General features: G+C 42.5%; 1 protein-coding gene across 1 annotated transcript in view; it reads right to left on the bottom strand.

The window, feature by feature from the left end:
* LOC311044901 (uncharacterized protein) overlaps positions 1–20151 on the bottom strand; it is a 28598-nt gene extending 8447 nt beyond the window's left edge. Inside the window, exons 1-4 of the mRNA XM_084056711.1 lie at positions 20122–20151; positions 8612–10231; positions 5131–5303; positions 4357–4881 (exon numbers count right to left, since the gene is read on the bottom strand). Of these exons, the coding sequence (XP_083912837.1) occupies positions 4357–4881; positions 5131–5303; positions 8612–10229 (2316 nt within the window). The 5' untranslated portion in view covers positions 10230–10231; positions 20122–20151. The remainder of the gene's footprint in view (positions 1–4356; positions 4882–5130; positions 5304–8611; positions 10232–20121) is intronic.
* Positions 20152–20391: the final 240 nt, after the last annotated feature.

Below are 20391 nucleotides of genomic sequence, written 5' to 3'. Positions count from 1 at the left end.
TCAGTTTACATGATACTTTAGAGCTCTTCACAGGACTTATTTATGTAATATTGTTATGATTAATTGAATGTTCTCAAAAGTATACTTTTGTGTTTACGCAATATGTTGAATACAGGATCTTTACTTGTAACTTCATACATTGTGGTATCGCTACTTTTACTTAAGTAATTAATCACCATTACTAGTGTGTCTGTCTTTTAACTGCTCACCTTTTTAACCTTGTACCAGTGTGACAACAGAATATTGTCATCTTAACACATATTTACCACTGAAAACATTTAGACTTAAAAAAAATTAGATTTTTTTAAAATATGATAAAAGTTATACATGTACCTACCTCTAAGAATAAATAAAACCAATGATTATCATTCTTTAAGTTTATTTTTGCATTACAAATTGAATTAAATTCAAACAGTTCACAGGCATTTTGCACATAATAGAATGAGTGATTTCTATTAAAGAATCACATTTCAAAATTGTCATCTTCTATAATTGGTAACATGCAGCTACATAAAAGAACCAACTATTAACATCAGAATCATTGCATTCCTGTTTTCAATTAACTCTTCTATATTAGTTACATTGAAGTACAACATATTTAGTTAGTTTACATAGTAAACTTAGTTACATTGAAGTACACTTCATGTGGTTTAGCAGGTTCTTGGTTTGTGCTGGAAGTTTGTTTCAGCTGCTTTGACTTCCTGAACTGATCAGCCATCTCTGAGAGAACTTTATTAACAGAGAATTGTGGTCTCATATGGAAGGTTTCTTTACATAGTGGACACTGACACACATCATTAGTGTCCCTGCTGTCCCAGTATTGAGTGATACAGGTGTTGCAGTAGTTGTGTCCACATGGAGTGGTGATTGGATCAGTGAACACATCCAGACAGATAGAACACAGGAACTGCTCTTCAGAATGGAGAATGCTGGCGGACGCCATTTCTGCACAATAAAATGTAAAGAATCAATTGTTGTTCTTGAATGATTACATTAAACCTACAACAATCTTACATTATGACATATTACATATACAGTACATAGTATTGACACACCTAATGCAGACACACCAAAAACAACTAGGCTATATAACTATAAACATGTTTTAAAAGTTGTTCTTCAGTAACAAGTGGATTGCGGAGTTCACACCACAGCTAAAGACAAAAGGTGGGCACCAAAACATTCGGGGGGGGGGGGGGGGGGGGGGGTTGGATGTGGATGATTTATCAAACACTGAGTTGTTTCACATGCACTAGCTAGTGCGTGCCTGTGAGAATGCATTCCCGTGAGACTGTCGTTGTTGTTGGTAAGTGATATTTAACCCACTGTTCTGTTGTAAAAGTTTATTTGCCAAAATAGTACTGAGGTCAAAAGTACATATATAAACAGTTTATTTGCCAAAATAGTGGTAGCTGAACTGAATACTAGGATAGAGAAAGCATAGCTAAACTGTACACTATAAAATGAAAAACAGAGATATTGATAGGCTACAAAGTAAATATTTTCCCAAACTACAGCGGACTACTGTGACAGCACGGGAATGCAGTCTCACAGGCAGTGCACCAGTGCCCACTCTTCCTGGTGCCCACTCTTCTCCCCTCAAAGTGCCTACTCTTCTCTAGTGCCCAGTTTTCCCCGTGCCCAGTCTTCCTGGTACCCACTCTTCCCTAGTGCCCAGTCTTCCCAAAAAGATGGTGCCCACTGCCCAGAATTCCCTAGTGCCCACCTTTCCTGTATTCAAAGACAATAGTGGTGAATGATTTGGTTTTGAGCCAGGAAAAAAACCTGGCTAGTGAACAGTTAACACTGACCACTGACAACAACCAATCAAAATATAGATTCATTTACAAGGCATCAACAGGGAAGTGGAGTTTGCTTTCAGGTTGCCAGACCAGTGCGTTCCCGTCTTTATTTAATATTATTGCCAATTCATGAAGAGCAATTATCCTACTTTATTACAACTAGCTTAATGCTCATTCTGTTTTTCAAAGTGATTGTATTGCCACTCTGCAGTTATCGATTGGATTTGGATTTAACATTAATTTGTTCTACAACACTTCATTCTAATGCGCGATAACTTTGATGTGAACTCTGATTAGTGACATCTGCTGTTTACTCTGTCAAAAGACGGAATATTAACTTTATCCTGTTGGATTCATTCAACATAGTTATGCTTCACAATTTACAGGCCACCACTGAATCCATTGATATCAAAACAAACGGCATAAACTCATAAAGGGGGAAATGATCGATCGCTTTGTTTGTAGCCTATAAACTCTATGTAAGTTTCGGTTTCGTTTATAGACAAAGGTTTGATCTGAAACGTAGTTGATAAAGACACGTCATCCAATCCACACAGCAGTAGAAAACATTGAACCTACCGAATACCTATAGACTGTTGACGATGTTAACTTAATCTGCTGTAGCTCCTAAAAGCCTGGAGATCGAGGCTACTCCAACACTGTCTCTGCCTGTCTGTCTGCTGCACACCCTTTAAAAACTACTGACAGCAGCACTACAGTTGCTCCTAGGTCCTAGTGTCCCTAGTCACGATATAAAAGGCTAATAATTTACAGGCTGCTCATGTTTTGACTGCAAGATAAAATTGGCAGTTAGCAGACTGTCATTCATCCAAAGTGATGTAAAGTTATAGTGCATACATATACGTACTGGAACTGAACCCACTACCTCAGTATTCAGCATAAGGAGGCTAATGCTCAATCCACTTCACATTATCACAAATATTACTCAACTGCACTCAACTGCAAGTGAAAGTTGCTCAGTCAAATTTTTACTTGAGTTGTACTGAAGTACTTACTTTTGAATTAGTAGTATTCAAAAGTATTCAAACGTAGGCCTACATGCATTTAGAAATACTTAAGTAAATCACAAAGTAGTATACAATTTATTAAAAACAAATATATTAAATATTAGATCAGTTCTTTTTTTAAAAACGTGTCACCATCATACTACAGAGTTTAGGCACGGAGGTATAGACTGTAGCTTCACAGACCAAACACACAGTGTCTCATAATGTATGTACGTCATACAATATGGCCAAGATAATCTTATGATTGAAATCATTTGGTTATGATAACTGTGGTTCAATTATATATAGTTCTAGATATATGTGTGACTGTGGTAAAAACTGTCTGGGGGGCTCACAAAAGCCTGAGTAGACGATAAAATGACCCAACATTGTTTTGAAAGTGAAATATCCCTTTAAGTAAATAATCACCAAGTGTGTCTGTCTTTTACCTGCTCACGTTTTTAACCCTGAACCAGTTTGATGACTGTCATCATAAACACATATTTACCACTGAGAACATTTAGACCATATATTTTTTAAATATGATAAAAGTTATACATTCACCTATGCTCTAGGAATATATCAAACCAATGAGTATCATTCTTTGTTAACCTTCAGTTTATTTTTGCATTACAAATTGTGTTAAATTCAAATAGTTCACAGGCATTTGCTCATAATTACAATTATTGATTTATATTAATTAATAACATTTTCAAAATGTTCATCTTCTATAATTGGTAACTTGCAGCTACAAAGGATACAATCATTGACATCAGAATCATTGCATTCTTGATTTCAATTAACTCTTCTATATTAGTTACATTGAAGTACAACATATTGTTATTACTGTTAGGCATTATTTCTGATCATTAAGGAACTAAAATGTTGAGTTTAACATAAACTTGAATGACAAAAAATGAAATATTAGAAAATAATATAAAATATACAATCACGTTATTGTACCAAGAAAGACATAAATGTGGACTAGATTGCAACAGTACGTCTCATTTTAACCATTTTAACTATGGTGTTTCTATTTTGGGCTTGTCATTATACGCAAAAATCTTTTTCAAACATTTTTTCCAATTTTCTGTTCCCAAAATAGCAGTTAAATTAACCCTTCTATATACACACTTGTCTTAACCACTTAACCTAGATACATTTAGATAACCAGAGTCCCCCAGGGCTCTATAATAGGACAGCTAGTATTGTCTATTACATAAAATTTCTAAGCCGAAAATAGCCGATGTACAGTACAAGCTCACAACGCGCCGCTGAGGTAAGTTTGTAGATCGGCTATTCTCGTTGAATTTTGGCTAGGGTTCATTGTGGTTAAGATTTGAATGTCCATGTACAGTAAACTCACAGGAACTGACAGGAGAGATGATCAGAGGAGCCCAGTTTTTACCTGTATAGTATGACCCTGTATTAAAGAATGGATAGAGTTTGTCAGTGAAGGTGCATCCAGTGAAAGAGTAGAGATGAACTCTGGTCTCCACATCATAAAAGGAGACCAAACCCTCCTCATAATCCACAAACACTCCTACTTTCTGGAGCTTCTCTCTTACACGGATGGCAACATTAGGGTAAGCAATAGCATGGCACTCATTTCCATTCATCAACCTTAGAGTCCAGTAACCTTTCGGTGTGATTTCTTTCTTCCTGTCGATGGACTCTCTGGCCACTCCTAAATACCACTCAGTCTTATCTTTAACCTGAACCTCATAGTAAAACCTTCCTGAGGAGAAGCCTTGTTTTCCTATGACTGAAAAACAAGCAGTGAATCTCTGTTTGTTGTCTGGGAGATTCTTCTTCCTTACGTTGTCATTATACACTTCTTTTCCATCCTGAGACATGATGAGCCTGCGATGTGCTGTATCAAAATCCACAGTTACATCCACTGCATATTGCTGGCTTCTCCTCAGCTCATCACACAGCTTCTCCATCTCCTGACTGAGTGTCTTCTCCAGCTGAGCCACAGCTGTCCACACAGTCTCCACATATGAAGGCTGATGGACATTGACATTTGTCCAGTCCTTGGTGGGTGGAGGGGTGTTGATGGATGTGAAGTTCTGGAGGAGATGGATGTGGTCTTCAGTGTGTGAGAGCTGCTTCAGCTCAGATCTTCTCTTCTTTAACTCAGTGATTTCCTGTTCCAGCTCTTTAATGAAGCCTTCAGCCTGTTTCTCTCTTGTTTTCTGTTTCTCTTCAATCACATCAATGAGCTCAGCCTGGCTTCTCTCAATACAGCTGAGCATAGCAGTGAAGACCTGCACACTGTCTGCTATCTCTCTGTCTGCATCTTTCTTGCTGAGATTTACTGAGTGTTTGACTTCCTGAATCTTTTCCTGTCTCTCCTGGATCATCTGCTGAACTTCAGCCTCTGTCTTTCCCAGCTCAGCCTTCTTTCCTTCACATTCTTCTTTCAGAGATACAATCTGATTTTGTTTCAGCTGCTTTGATTTCCTGAACTGATCAGCCATCTCTGAGAGAACTTTGTCAACAGAAAATGTTGGTCTCTTATAGAAGGTTTCTTTACATAGTGGACACTGACACACATCAGTACTGTCCCAGTGATGAGTGATACAGGTGTTGCAGTAGTTGTGTCCACATGGAGTAGTGATTGGATCATTTAAAATATCCAGACAGATAGAACACACTACGGTAACTCCTCTTCAGACAGGAGAATGCTGGTGGACGCCATTTCTACACACTGGGAATAAAGTGTATATGTTTTTAAGTATCAAATGTTGTTCCTTAATGATTACATCAAACCTTAGCGTATACAGTACATACATGGTATTGACAAACCTAATGCACACTCTCCAAATCTATTTGAATGTATTGTTCATTATGTTTACAGAACATTATAGTTTATCAGTGTGTGCTCTCATTATTATCATTATACTGTACTTATAATTCTTGGTGTGGACGGCCCTTTAGACTCTAACGTTATTTCATTTGAAACACTTCAAAGAACATTGTAATTTCAGTCATTTATGTTATGTGTTGTTTATTAAATCATATATATACACACCGTACTCACCTGTCTATGTCTTTAAAGTATTCTGTGTTAATGATAAAATCCTGTTGATGTGGGGGTTTTATAGACAATATATTCTCAGCTGTCACACTGCTGTAGGTGTGTTTTACTTGTGGGTGTGATACATCATTGACGTATCAGTCAACATTGTTTCACTGCTTGTAAAAGTTAATGTTTCACTGGAGTCATTTCATAGTGTGAGCAGGTTCAAATGTGCAGAATGAAACATGTACATTCATAACATTACATTTATATTCTATTTGTGTTTAATTATTGTCTATCAGGTGGATATAATATTGTCTGAGTAGATGTAAAGAGTTCTCAATCTGTTTCTTATTTCCTGTGTGGTCATACTTTCATACTTTACCACTTTAAACATTTGATAGTCAGTTTTTCAGTGAGTCAACATCAACCATTTTTTATCAAAGTCCTTCAGATATTGTTTTATCACTCTAGTTCTCGTCGTTAAACTAAGAATGTTGTTGAGTGATCAGCCATGCTACTGTATGTGACAGTGGTGGACAAAGTACTCAACTCCTGTCAAATATAACTCAACTACAAGTGAACGTTGCTCAGTCAAATGTTTACTTGAGTTAAAGTACTAGAGTACTTACTTTTATAAATATTTAAAGGACAACTTAGTTTTTTTTATAACAAGGGTTATTTTATTAGTTTGTAATAATAATAATTAAAAGATGAGTGTTAAAAAAAAAAAATGTGTTGCTTTCTATCGTTATAGTGATCTTTAACTGGGGGGTGGGGGCATTCAGTCTATTGGTAAAAATATATATATTTTTTTACACAATTATCAGGTTATTTGTATATCCGCAAGGCCAAAGGCATGGAGGTCAGGGCAGAACCTCTGGCCCAAAGGTTTCACATCGGTCTGTTATAGCGCCACCAGGATGCCGATTTTTGCAAATCAAATTTTTGGATATTACTCCTACAAATTGTGTCTTACCATCACACAAATCGGTACACAGTATCTCTATAGTCATGTGATCAAGACAGATTTGTCCGATTTTTCATATTCCATCCTCTAGGATCTGATCCTTGTTCTCCTCACTTATTGGCTGATTTGTAACGTTGCTGATCTAGGATCTGTTAATAACATGGCTCTCAGCTGTAGGTCAGTGTACCTGATACTTTAGAGCACTTCACAGGACTTATTGGTGTAACATTGTTATAATTAAATTAATCTCTCAAGAACAGATTCTGCCCTGCGGTGGAATCTGTCGGGGAGGTTCGTCATAACGTGTGCGCATTGGCTACAAGTGGGCGTGCCTTCAGATCAGGAAGCAGGCCACGCTTTACCCAATCAAATGTAGTGGGCGGGATTCACGTGTCCATCCACCCTTCCTCCCTCGAAACTAGCCGAAACTAATTTAACAATAGCGTCCTCGGAGCGGACAAAACCACGGAAAGATATTCACATTTTAAATTACTCTTTCATCATAGAAACAAGTGGGCTTATAAGCAAAACCATCCATGTTCTCTGGGAGAAGTGGTGTTAGTGTTCCGTGTAGAAATATTGTTAGTGGGAATGAAAACATAGTCGCACCAACCGGAAGTGATGCGCTGAAGGCAGACATGAAACCCCGGTTTCCCTGCGCACTGGTGTTCCATTTGCCTCCGGCCAGACCCCACAGACAATATCACAAACAGCAGAGGTCGCCGTTTTTCATTTTCTGTTGGGTCTGGCTACGCGAGACTATAATTAAATGAACCTGTGGTATATTATGAATGTCAATAGTATAGTTTTGTCCATTTACTCAACATTTTTAAAACACTTTTAATTGCAACAGAGTACTTCTACATTGTGGTATTGTTACTTAAGTATATAATCAATACTTTGTGTGTCTGTCTTTTACCTGCTCACCTTTTAACCCTGAACCAGTTTGATGACTGAATATTGTTGAACACATATTTACCAGAGAGGATATTTACATAAAAATGTTTAAAATATGATACAAGTTATACATTTACATACTACACACTAATAATAAATAAAACCAATTGAGTGTCATTCTTTAAAGTTGATTTATTTTTGCACTATAAAGCGAGTAAAATTCAAACAGTTCACAGGGCATTTGCACATAATTACAATTAATGAATTCTATTAAAGAATCAGATTTTGATCTTGTATAATTGGTAACATGCAGCTACTTGCATTCCTATTTTCAATTAACTCTTCTAGTTACAATCAAGTTATTGTAACAAGAAATACATGTAGATTTCAACAGTCTCACAGACAGAAAATACATTTTAAATCACTTTAACTCTGGTGTTTGTATTTTGGGCATAATATGCAGAAATGTTAAACTTCTTCTTTGAATAAATGTTCAAATCTTTCTCAAAATTGCCATAATTTCCCCCCCAAAATAGCAAATCTACAAGTTCCTATGTGTTGCATAGTGAAGTGGTGTACGCTTGAAAAATATTTTAAGTATAAAGTAGGGTGTAAGTGGTTCATCTAAAATACTTATGTTTGTTTGATTGATTGGTTTTGGTGACATTACATCAAAAGAGCACAATAGCACTTCTGACATAGTATGTCAGGAATTGCTGTTGTGCTCTTTTTATCCTTGGTGATGCTATTGACCAGATGATACATTCAATAGCATCACAGAGGATAAAATGTTTCATTAGAAAACACTGTTTAATGTCTTGATTTGAAATGACAGTTAAATTTACCCTTTTATATACACACTTGTCTTAAATGAAAACCGACAATTAAATTAAATTAGTCTAATCTGTGTGATTGACTGGAGAGATGATCAGAGGAGCGGCGTTTTTACCACCAGCATTACGATTAGGATTAAAGAATGGATAGAGTTTGTCAGTGAAGGTGCATCCAGTGAAAGAGTAGAGATGAACTCTGGTCTCCACGTCATAAAAGGAGACCAGACCCTCCTCATAATCCACAAACACTCCTACTTTCTGGAGCTTCTCTCTGACAGGGACGGAGACATCAGGGTCAGCAAGAGCATCGTACTTATTTCCATTCTCCAACCTTAGAGTCCAGTAACCTTTTGGTGTGACGCCTTGCTTCCTGTCGATGGACTCACTGGCCACTCCTAAATACCAGTCAGTCTTATCTTTAACTTGAACCTCATAGTAAAACCTTCCTGAGGAGAAGCTTTGTTTTCCTATGACTGAATACCAACTGGTGAATCTGACTGTGTTTTCTGGGAGACTTTTATTTTTGTCTCCAGCATGCACTTGTTTTCCATCCTCAGACAGGATGAGGTAGTAATTTGCTGTATCAGGGTCCAGAGTTACATCCACTGCATATCGCTGGATCCTCCTCAGGTCATCCCACAGCTTCTCCATCTCTTGACTGAGTGTTTTCTCCAACTGAGCCACAGCTGTCCACACAGTCTCCACATATGAAGGCTGATGGACATTGACCTTTGTCCAGTCCTTGGTGGGTGGAGGGGTGTTGATGGATGTGAAGTTCTGGAGGAGGTGGAGGTGGTCTTCAGTGTGTGAGAGCTGCTTCAGCTCAGAGCTTCTCTTCTTTAACTCTGTGATTTCCTGTTCCAGGTCTTTAATGAAGCCTTCAGCCTGTTTGTCTGTTGTTTTCTGCTTCTTTTCAATCACATCAATGAGCTCAGCCTGTCTTCTCTCAATACAGCTGATCATAGCAGTGAACACCTGCACACTGTCTGTTATCTCTCTGTCTGCATCCTTCTTGCTGAGATCTACTGAGTGTTTGACCTCCTGAATCTTCACTTGTCTCTCCTGGATCATCTGCTGAACTTCAGCCTCTGTCTTTCCCAGCTCAGCCTTCTTTCCTTCACATTCTTCTTTCAAAGATACAATCTGATGTGACTTGTGGTCTAATTCAGTGCAGAACTGACAAACACACATGTGGTCAGTCTTACAGAACAGCTCCAGGGGTCTGTCATGTTTCTTACACATATAATCTTCCAGGTTCTTTACAGGGTTGATTAGTTTGTGAGGTTTTAAGGCTGTGAATCTCTGATGAAGTTCCAGGTGAGTCTCACAGTAGGAGGTCATACACACCAGGCAGGACTTCAGGGCTTTGAGCTTGGTCTCAGTACAGACGTCACAGCAGACTTCATGTGGTTTAGAGGGGTCTTGGTTTGTGCTGGAAGTTTGTTTCAGCTGCTTTGACTTCCTGAACTGATCAGCCATCTCTGAGAGAACTTTGTTAACAGAGAATGTTGGTCTCTTATGGAGGGTTTCTTTACAAAGAGGACACTGACACACATCATTAGTGTCCCAGTATTGAGTGATACAGGTGTTGCAGTAGTTGTGTCCACATGGAGTGGTGATTGGATCAGTGAACACATCCAGACAGATAGAACACAGGAACTGCTCTTCTGACAGGAGAATGCTGGCGGACGCCATTTCTGCACAATAAAGTATAAAGTATCAATTGTTGTTCTTGAATGATTACATTAAACCTTACATTATGACAAATTGCATATGTAACAGTTGATCTGCGTTGTGTTGTGTGAATGAATGAAGTTCCAGACCCTCTCTTTGTTGACAGTTTATTCTGGTAGGAATAGACACAATTCTTTGGTCAGAAACCTCATTTGGTGTAACACCCGCGATGCAGCAGCACGTCTTGGGCAAATATAATCAAGACTGGCCTATTCTAACAATCAATAAACATACAATACAATAAAACAAAACAATATGTACCTGGTAGGAATAGACACAATTCTTTGGTCAGAAACCTCATTTGGTGTAACACCCGCGATGCAGCAGCACGTCTACAACAGAATTAACAGCAGTTTGTTGTAGACAATATACTGTTTGGTATGACTGAAAATGACTAACTGAAAACATGTACAAAGCATCACTACTTCATGTAGGTACATTTAGCATGTTTAGAATGACCAGTATACATCACAGTATCACAGTAAACTCTTATTGAAAATATAGTGTGCTGAGGAACACATCTTACCTTGGGCAAATATAATCAAGACTGGCACCCCTCTAACATGGACACCTGTGTTACTCAATAAGGTGCCGCCCACTAACCAATAAGAAATGCCCTTACTTAGGGAGCAAGTGGAACCCACTAATCTCTGTTACACTCCCCCCTGCTGAAATCCACTTGCTCACCAAAAACAAAACAAAATCTGACCAAGAGGTGGGAAAACCCCCCCCCCAAAAAAACAGGTACACAACATCACAAACTATGTACAAAGAAACACACCCATTGAGCATCCCATACCGTATCACAGTCACACACCCCAGTCAAAAGACCATTCTTCACAAGAATTAGTGCAAAAAGAGGACGGCCAAAACCCCTCACCGCACATAGGAACAACATGCCTGTTACATGTCATATACGCATGTGACTGCGACATGGCTCAACAAGTGTAACAAAAACACAGATAAAAGAAAAAAGAAAACACTCCCCATAGTATAACCCACCAATTCAACCAACAGGTACTGCACTCTCCTGATGCATTATCTCAATAAGTCTCCTCACTGGTTTAAACACCCTCCCCGCTCTAGACCTGCGCTTAGACCCCCTACGCCCAACTAAAGCAGCTGTGGGGTGTGGGGTGGGGGAAGGCGCAATGGGACACTGAATATGGGGCATGGAAGCATGAGTCTGGGCTGTGCATGACTGTTCACCACTGCACTCAAGCCCTCCACTGTCGAGCTCAGGGGCTGATCCGCCGGAATCCCCCGACTGGACAGATAGACTGGACAATGCAGCATCCAAGGTGGAAACAGGAGGCAGATCAGAGAGTCCCTCCAACGCACCAGAGGTGACGGGTAATGACAGGCAAGGAGCCGGATCAAGCCGCTCAGTGTCCAAAGTCCGAGCATCATCCTCCACACCCGCCTCACTGGTCCTCTCAGAAGGGAGATCCGACACCCATGCTCTGGTCCTATACTCCACTGCATCATCCGAAACAGCATCCTCATCCACCATCCCAGGTTCATTATCCAAATCATCAGAATCAGACACAGCAGACACCTCCATCCCATCATCAGAGGCATCATCAGGGAGAGGAAGGAAGTTCACAGGCATGATCAAGTTACGATGCACCACCTTCTCCTGGCCTGAGGAGCTATGCTGAATTCTGAAGGTGTGACTGTCGGCATTCAGTCCAACAACCAGGTAGATTGCATTTTCCCAGCGGTCAGCAAGCTTCCTCTTCCCACGTTCTCCCTTGTTAGCCAACAGCACACGATCACCTATCTCCACAGGAGCTCCACGAACCCTCAGATTGTAAAGGTCAGCATGCCTCTTCAACTGCTTGGTCGCAGCAGCCTGTGCTATCTCCATAGCCTCTCTCATGTCCCTCCGCAATGACTGGACATACCGATCATAGTCCACCACCTCCGGGTCGTCCATGACAGAACCAAAGACCATGTCAATGGGCAGCCTCGGTATCCTCCCAAACATCAGCAAAAACGGTGCAAAACCTGTGGTTTCATGAACAGTACAGTTGTATGCGAATGTGAGGGATTTCAATGCTTCCGGCCATTTGTGTTTGGCTCTCGGAGGCAGAGCACGAATCATGTTTCCCAAGGTCCTGTTCATCCTCTCACATGAGCCGTTGCCCATAGGGTGATATGGCGTTGTATGAGATTTCTGGACACCAGCAACCTTCAAGAGTTCAGCGATCAAGGCACTCTCGAAATTAGCCCCCCGGTCTGAGTGAATGCGGCCCGGAAAACCATAAACACAGAAGTAGTTATGCCAAAGCTGGTGTGCAACAGCCTTAGCAGTCTGGTTGGGACACAGGAAGGCATGTGCCATCTTGGTAAAGTGGTCAGTGGCAACAAGCACATTAACAGATTGGTTTGCAGAATCCTCAGCAGTCCAGAAATCTATACATACAAGTTCAAGAGGTTCAGATGTTATAATGCTTTCCAAGGGGGCTCTACCTTCAGGCTCAGGCGTCTTACTGAACACACATCGTCTGCAGCAGCGAACATACTCCCTCACATCCTTCTCCAGTCCAAGCCAGTGAAACCGCTGTCTCGTGAGGTACAGGGTCCTTTGTTGCCCCTGGTGGCCTGCCTCGTCGTGAACACCTTTCAGCACCCTGTCCCGGAGCGACTGGGGAACAACGTACAGGCATGTCGTCTTCCTTGTAACAGGATTTTTAGACACCCGGTACAACACACCACTCCTCATCTTCAACTTATCCCAGCTCCTCAGCAATCGAATGGCATCAACGGGCTCAGCATCACGTTCCCTTCTTGACGGTCTCCGCCCTCTCTCCACAAAGGCCATTACTCTACTCAACACACTGTCATCTCTCTGCATCCCCATCAGCTGACTATGTGACAGCAGCTCACTTCCAACCTGCTCCGACGGCAACACCGTCTGGGGAAACTGCGGCAACAGCAGAGCATACGGCCAAACACCACAATCTTGCTGACTATGGCCACGGAGCACTGCAGCCACCTCCTGTTTAGACAGAGCACCAGATTTAGCAACAGTCACAGACTGGGAAGCACATGTCACAGACGGGGAACCAGCAGCAGGCTCTGCACCAGAGGCCCTGTCAACTGGATGAGTTGACCAGCGGAACACATCCTGCACCAGACCTGGCCCCACAGCAGCAGCCTCAGCCAGCAGAGTGTCATATGCCACCCTCGTCAAACGATGGAGTGCACTGGGCTGGACGAAGGGCTCTCTGCTCAGGGCATCCGCAACAATGTTCTTAGGACCAGGGATGTATTTGATGTCAAACTGGTAAGGTGCTAACTTGGAAATCCACCTCTGCTCACACGCATCCAACTTTGCTTTGGTCAGTATGTATGTCACTGGATTGTTATCCGTCCATACAGTAAACGGATGACCCCTCAACCAATGGTGAAACTTATCGCACACTGCCCACTTTAGAGCAAAAAACTCCAATCTGTGTGCTGGATAACGTGACTGAGCATAGGTGAGTGACTTGCTGGCAAAGGCGATAGGCCTGGCAATTTTTCCACCCACAGGCACCTGAGACAATACAGCACCAAGACCGTTACTGGAAGCGTCCACCGACAGCAGGAATGGCTCATCAAAGTTAGGGTGGGCCAAAAGGACCTGATCGAGCAAAGCCTGTTTAAGCTGATGGAATGCCTGCAGACACTCAATAGTCCAATCATCAGCAGTCAGTTCACGTTGTTGTGCGCGACGTTTCTTCCCTTTCCAGCGAGGAGCTTTCTTCCCAGTGGTCAATGCAAACAGAGGCTTGGCTATGGAGGAGCATCCCTCAATATACTGCTGATAGAAAACCACCATTCCAAGAAATGAACGGACCTTCCGGCGGGAAGGAACATTCCTGTCATCCTCCATCAAGTCAGCCTCTGACAGTTCAGTAATGGCACGCACCTTCTCTGGGTCCGTGGCTATACCATCAGCACTAACAACATGCCCAAGGAACTTCACTGACTTCCGCAGGAAATAGCATTTCTTAGGGGCCAGCTTCAGATTGTGAGACTTGAGTCGCCTGAATACCATCTCCAAGCGTTCCAATGCCAGCTCCTCTGTGGGTGCGAACACCAGCACATCGTCCAGATAGCACAATAGGCTCAGGAAGTTCTGATCCCCAAAGATGTCCAACATCATCCGCATGAATGTTGCAGGGCTGTTGCACAGGCCCTGGGGCATGCGATTATATTCGTACAACCCGAACGGTGACGTGAAAGCTGTATACTTCTTATCTTCCTCGTGCATCTCAACGTTGTAATACCCGGAGGTGAGGTCCATGGTGGAGAAGTAGGCATTGCCACCCAGCGCGGCCAAAGCATCAGCTTGGTGAGGAAGGGGGTGGGCGTCTTTGATGGTGCGTGCATTAATCCACCGGAAGTCAGTGCACAGTCTTAGATCTCCTGACTTTTTCCAGACAAGCACCAGCGGTGAGGCAAAATCACTACTGGACTTCCGTATGATCTCCTGCTCCTCCATCTCATTCAGAGCTTGTCTGAGCTTCTCATACTGAGTGGGTGCAACACGTCGGTATGGTAACCGAAAGGGCTTCTCGTCAAGAAGGCGAATGCGGTGGTAACAGCCAGTAGCTGTGCCACAATCCAGCTTATGTCTAGAGAAGACAGTGTGGTACTGGGCCACCAGGTCAAGCAGCTTCTCCTTGCACTCAGGGGACACGTCACAGGAGTCAACATCTATGTCCGTCAACCCTAAACCATGCAGAACCGAGTCAGAATGCTCATCCCGCCTGTCATTACCCTCACACTCAGAGATGCTGGAAGTGTCGCTGGTCAGATTTGACCCTACTTGACAGTCTGTTTGAGCATCAGCCGACCTCTGCACCTGTTGTTGCACAATGGGCTGTGGAGCAACATCAACATCAGAACAGTCAAATTCTTCCAGTGCCATGCATGTGTAGGCGTCAGCCAGCTTTGCGTTCCGCTTCAGGGTTACAGGCTTACTAGACGGGTTCATAACTTTCAGAGGCAGCCAACCATCACCCCTCAGCAGAGCCACTGTCTTTCCAATGAGAACAGAACTTGGCCTTGATCTAGCACTGCTGGGCTCAATAATGACTGCACTGCCCACTGAGATGTCAGTCCCGCTCTGTAGCTTGCCCCAGACAAGGTGCTCACTCATGGGCTCCAAAGTCACTGCACCCTTGATTTTGACAGTTCCCACTTTATCAGGCACGTCGCCGCCGGTCCATCTCTCCACGTTTGCCACCAAACTCAGTAGCTTGCCGTTCCCGGTGTCACCGTGCTCCGTCGGGAGAACGTCACTCATTAAGCCTCTCTCCAACTTCAGCTGGCGAATCAAGTATCTCAACAGATTACTCCCAATAATTAAGTCATCATCTTGGCCATGTACTACCAGTGTCGGGACTAATACATGGCAGCCAAATGCTTCCACCTCCAGGTCACACACCCCTGAAGGTCTTGTTCTCAAACCACCACATCCAACTATAACCACATCGGTAGGTAGCAGTGAGGGGCCGCTCAACACTCCTTCCTGTAACAGACGGGGCATGATGTCTGAACTCACAGTACAAGCCATTGATCCACTATCCAGCATGGCGTTCACATTTACTTTGCCACCAAGCAGGACATTCTCATAGAACAAGTCATCATAAGGCGGTAGTCTCTGAATGTTCTGCAGTATCACTCTCTGTCCCAACTTTCTCTCCTCACACACACTTCGGTAAACAGATTCAATCTCATCATTTATCACATCTAGGGGCTCAGAATAAGGCCAAACACTCGCCCCCTCCAAATGCAGGCCAACTAGTTTCCCTGATCAGTGGCTTCCCCTGGCACCACAGTTACTGCTTGCGTGGCTGCTGACTTTGGGCATTCAGCACGTGTGTGCCCAGATGCATGACATAAGAAACATAGGTGGTTTGCCCTACAGTGGAAATTAGTAGTGTGCCCAACATCTCCGCACACACCACATGGCATCGCAGGCCTAAATCGGTTCCTCTGGTTCCTCTGAGGACTACTGTTCATCCCAGCATGGGTCTGAGCTTGTAGTGGATTCTGCTCCAGAACCCTTTCCAACATAGAGATCAGACGTTCAAATCGGTCAGGGGGATTATGAGGGGACTGATTTGTAACTTGCACAGGGACATGATCAATGCTAGGCTTACTGGCAGGTGCTGTGAAGTGAGCAGTTGGACTGATTTCCTGCCGTTGTGTGGTAATAGCTGCAGCCACCATAGGACGAGACGAAGGCCTCCTATCTCTCCTGTGCTCAACTAGCTTCTCATGAATCTCCGCAGCTGTCCACTGCTGCAGTGACTTGCACTTGAATATGAGAGAGAGCTCAGGGTCAGGGCAATGGCGTACAAACATGGCACTAAGCTCACGGGATGGGTTGTCAAATGTCTTACTCTGTCTCCTCAGACAGTCCTCTGTCACTTCCATAGCCCTGTTCAGCCTGAGCCAGTAATCAAAGGGGTGTTCACTTGGGAATGGTAAGGTGGCATAAAAATCAGCGAGTGGCATGCTAGAGGAAACTGTGTCACAGAAATGCTGCTTTAGTATGTCAAAGATGGGACCCGGGCCAGTAGACAGATCAAATGATGGATTGCTGCGTATACCCACCCTAACCACATCACGTGCCCTCCCCATAAGTTTGCCCAGAACTTCCTCAGCCTGATCTGCCACTGGGAACCCCTTCTTATTTAAGTACCTCATCATTACTGTCTCCCATTCAAGTATTGTGAAAGCATCAGAGTTGTCCCCCTTAAACCCTGCTGGTTCCTTGATCTCAGATTTCACTACTACATTCAAGATGGAAGGATCTACACCCACTGAATGTTGCGTGTTCCCAGTCATATTGGATTTAACCCCAATGCCCAACTTTGACTCAATGCATGAGGCAATACTCTCGCCAATTGAAAGGCCAATCTCTGTGGCTATTTCCGCTATAAGGCTCACAGACCCACCCACAACTCCCTGGCGGTTTGAACACACATTACTAGCTTGTGGAAGTACATTGTCGGTAACATTGTCACCTGGAAAAAACTCAAGATCAGGTATAGGGGTGGATGACTGAATTCGGCGACTGTTGTCACCAGCCGATGTAATTGGAGTGGACAGCAGCGTACCCCTCCCAATACCAAAGATGTCATCACTACCTGGTAATTTCACGTGGCCAGGCATAGGGGTAGATGTGCCTTGTGGCAATTGAAACCTCTGACTGCCCCTGCCAACTGATGGAATTGGAGTGTACAATGCACCCCTGCCCCTCCCAAAACCAAAATCCATAATGCAGTCAAGTAAAGAAAATAAAAAAATGTGAAAATCAGAGAATGTCCATGAAACACTATTAGTGTCACAAAATATGTGCTACTGTGCAATGAACAAAAACATAAAACAAAACAAAACAAGAAAGTCACTACTGCTGTGCAAATAGTTGTACTCTCAATCTCCAAGAGCAACAGAATGGAATCCTAATATGTACTACCCTCTGGTGGCGAAAAGAAAAAGTACTACCCCAACGTCGCCACCACGTGACCTTGCGCAATAGGCGGATTCCTGGAATAGCAACACCATTCGAATTCCTGGAATGACTCGGTGCAGTCAGTGCTCCAACGACGAATCCAGGAAACGGGTCAAGGCACCATTGTAACAGTTGATCTGCGTTGTGTTGTGTGAATGAATGAAGTTCCAGACCCTCTCTTTGTTGACAGTTTATTCTGGTAGGAATAGACACAATTCTTTGGTCAGAAACCTCATTTGGTGTAACACCCGCGATGCAGCAGCACGTCTTGGGCAAATATAATCAAGACTGGCCTATTCTAACAATCAATAAACATACAATACAATAAAACAAAACAATATGTACCTGGTAGGAATAGACACAATTCTTTGGTCAGAAACCTCATTTGGTGTAACACCCGCGATGCAGCAGCACGTCTACAACAGAATTAACAGCAGTTTGTTGTAGACAATATACTGTTTGGTATGACTGAAAATGACTAACTGAAAACATGTACAAAGCATCACTACTTCATGTAGGTACATTTAGCATGTTTAGAATGACCAGTATACATCACAGTATCACAGTAAACTCTTATTGAAAATATAGTGTGCTGAGGAACACATCTTACCTTGGGCAAATATAATCAAGACTGGCACCCCTCTAACATGGACACCTGTGTTACTCAATAAGGTGCCGCCCACTAACCAATAAGAAATGCCCTTACTTAGGGAGCAAGTGGAACCCACTAATCTCTGTTACACATATACATAAATGCTATTGACAAACCTATTGCAGACACACCAAAACAACTATAACTGTAAATAAATTGTTTTAAAAGTGGATAGCAGAGTTCACACCACAGCTAACGATAGTGGTGAACGATATATGTTAGACTTACTTTCAGAATTATTAGGTGAACAGTTAACATTGACAACCAATCCATATATATCTCAATAATTTACATGGCATCAACAGGTTTGATATTATGCCTGACTGCCTGTGGCAAGTAAATAAAACGTTCGGGAAAGTGCTGTGTTTGCCTTCAGGTTGCAGTGTCAGACCAGTCGTTCAGCAACTAAAACATTAAAATTTAAATAAATAAAACACCGTCTTCATCACATGCAACCCGCATTATGTGGACACAAATCCGAAGACTTCAGGTGCCCACTCTTCCTAGTACCCAGTTTTCCTGGTGCCCAGTCTTCCTGGTGCCAATCCCCCCCCTTAAAAGTGCCCACTCTTACAAAGTGCCCAGTTTTCCCTAGTACCAAGAATGTTTTGCTGCCCACCTTTCCTGTAACCAAATAGAATTGCCTATTCATGAAGAGCAATGCTACCTTTTTTACAACTAACAGTTTCACCCAGTCTATTTTTCAAAGTGACTGTATCCCCACTGCAGTTATCAATTGGATTTAACATTAATTTGTTCTACAAGCACTTCATTCTAATGTGGAATGGGCGATGCCTAGCCCTGAAACATGACTGTCATACCATGAGAGTCATGGTGCCAGGTCCCCCCGGTTTATCGCGGTGTTCTATTTTTTTTTTACATGGCCAACTCTCACATGTACATAAACACTCAGATTTCAAATATGAAGTGCTTACCCCCGAGCCACGGATGTTACCTCACGATCCGGACCGCGATAAGTACCCTTATCTCCCGTATTGTTCAATAAAAAGCATTTTAATCCGATCATCAGAGTGCAATACACCTCCAAACCATTAGTGTCGCGTGGTTGAAAGCAATGGAGAAAATTTAGAGAAAATGGCCGGCGATCGGATTAAAATGCTTTTTATTGAACAATACGGGAGATACAGGTACTTATCTCGATCCGGGTTGCCTTGTAACATCCGTGGCTAAGGGGTAATCACTTTATATTTGAAATCTGAATGTTTATGTACATGTGAGAGTTGGCAATGTAAAAAAAATAGAACACCGCGATAAACCGGGGGGACATGGTACCATGACGCTTGTATACAAGCGGTGGAAAGACTGGTGACGCGAGGTTAATACAAGCGTCATGAGAACCATGGCTAGGCGATGCCTTTCCTGTTACCCTCTGATTAGTGACATCTGCTGCACTGCATTTACTACGTCAAAAGACCAAATCTGAATTAATGTTTACTTTATCCTGTTGGATTCATTCCACATGCCCCATACTGGCCACCACGTGAATCTATTGATATCAAAACAAGTGACATAAAGGAGAAAATTATGGATCGCTTTGTAGCCTAAAACTCTAAGTAAGTTTCGTTTTCGTTTATAAACAAAGGCTTTGATCTGAAACGTAGTTCATAAAGACACATCATCCAATCCACACAGCAGTAGAACACATTGAACCTACCGAATACCGATAGACTGTTGACGACGTTAACTTTATCTGCTGTATAGCTCCTCCAACTCTGTCTGTCTGTTTATGTCTGTCTGCTTTGCTGCACACAGACTACTGACAGCTACACTACAGTTGCTCCTAGGTCCTAGTGTCCTGTCCCAGGGCCAGGCTATAAAAGGCTGATCATTGTCAGGCTGATCAGTGCATTAAAAAAAAATAAGTCTGTAAGCAGACTGTTATCCACTTCACATTATCACAAATATTACTCAGCTGCAAGTTAAAGTTGCTC

This window comes from Gymnoscopelus microlampas (assembly GCF_963454915.1).
Source record: "Gymnoscopelus microlampas genome assembly, chromosome: 5".
Classification (NCBI taxonomy): domain Eukaryota; kingdom Metazoa; phylum Chordata; class Actinopteri; order Myctophiformes; family Myctophidae; genus Gymnoscopelus; species Gymnoscopelus microlampas.
This window is presented reverse-complemented; position numbering and strand designations above follow the sequence as displayed.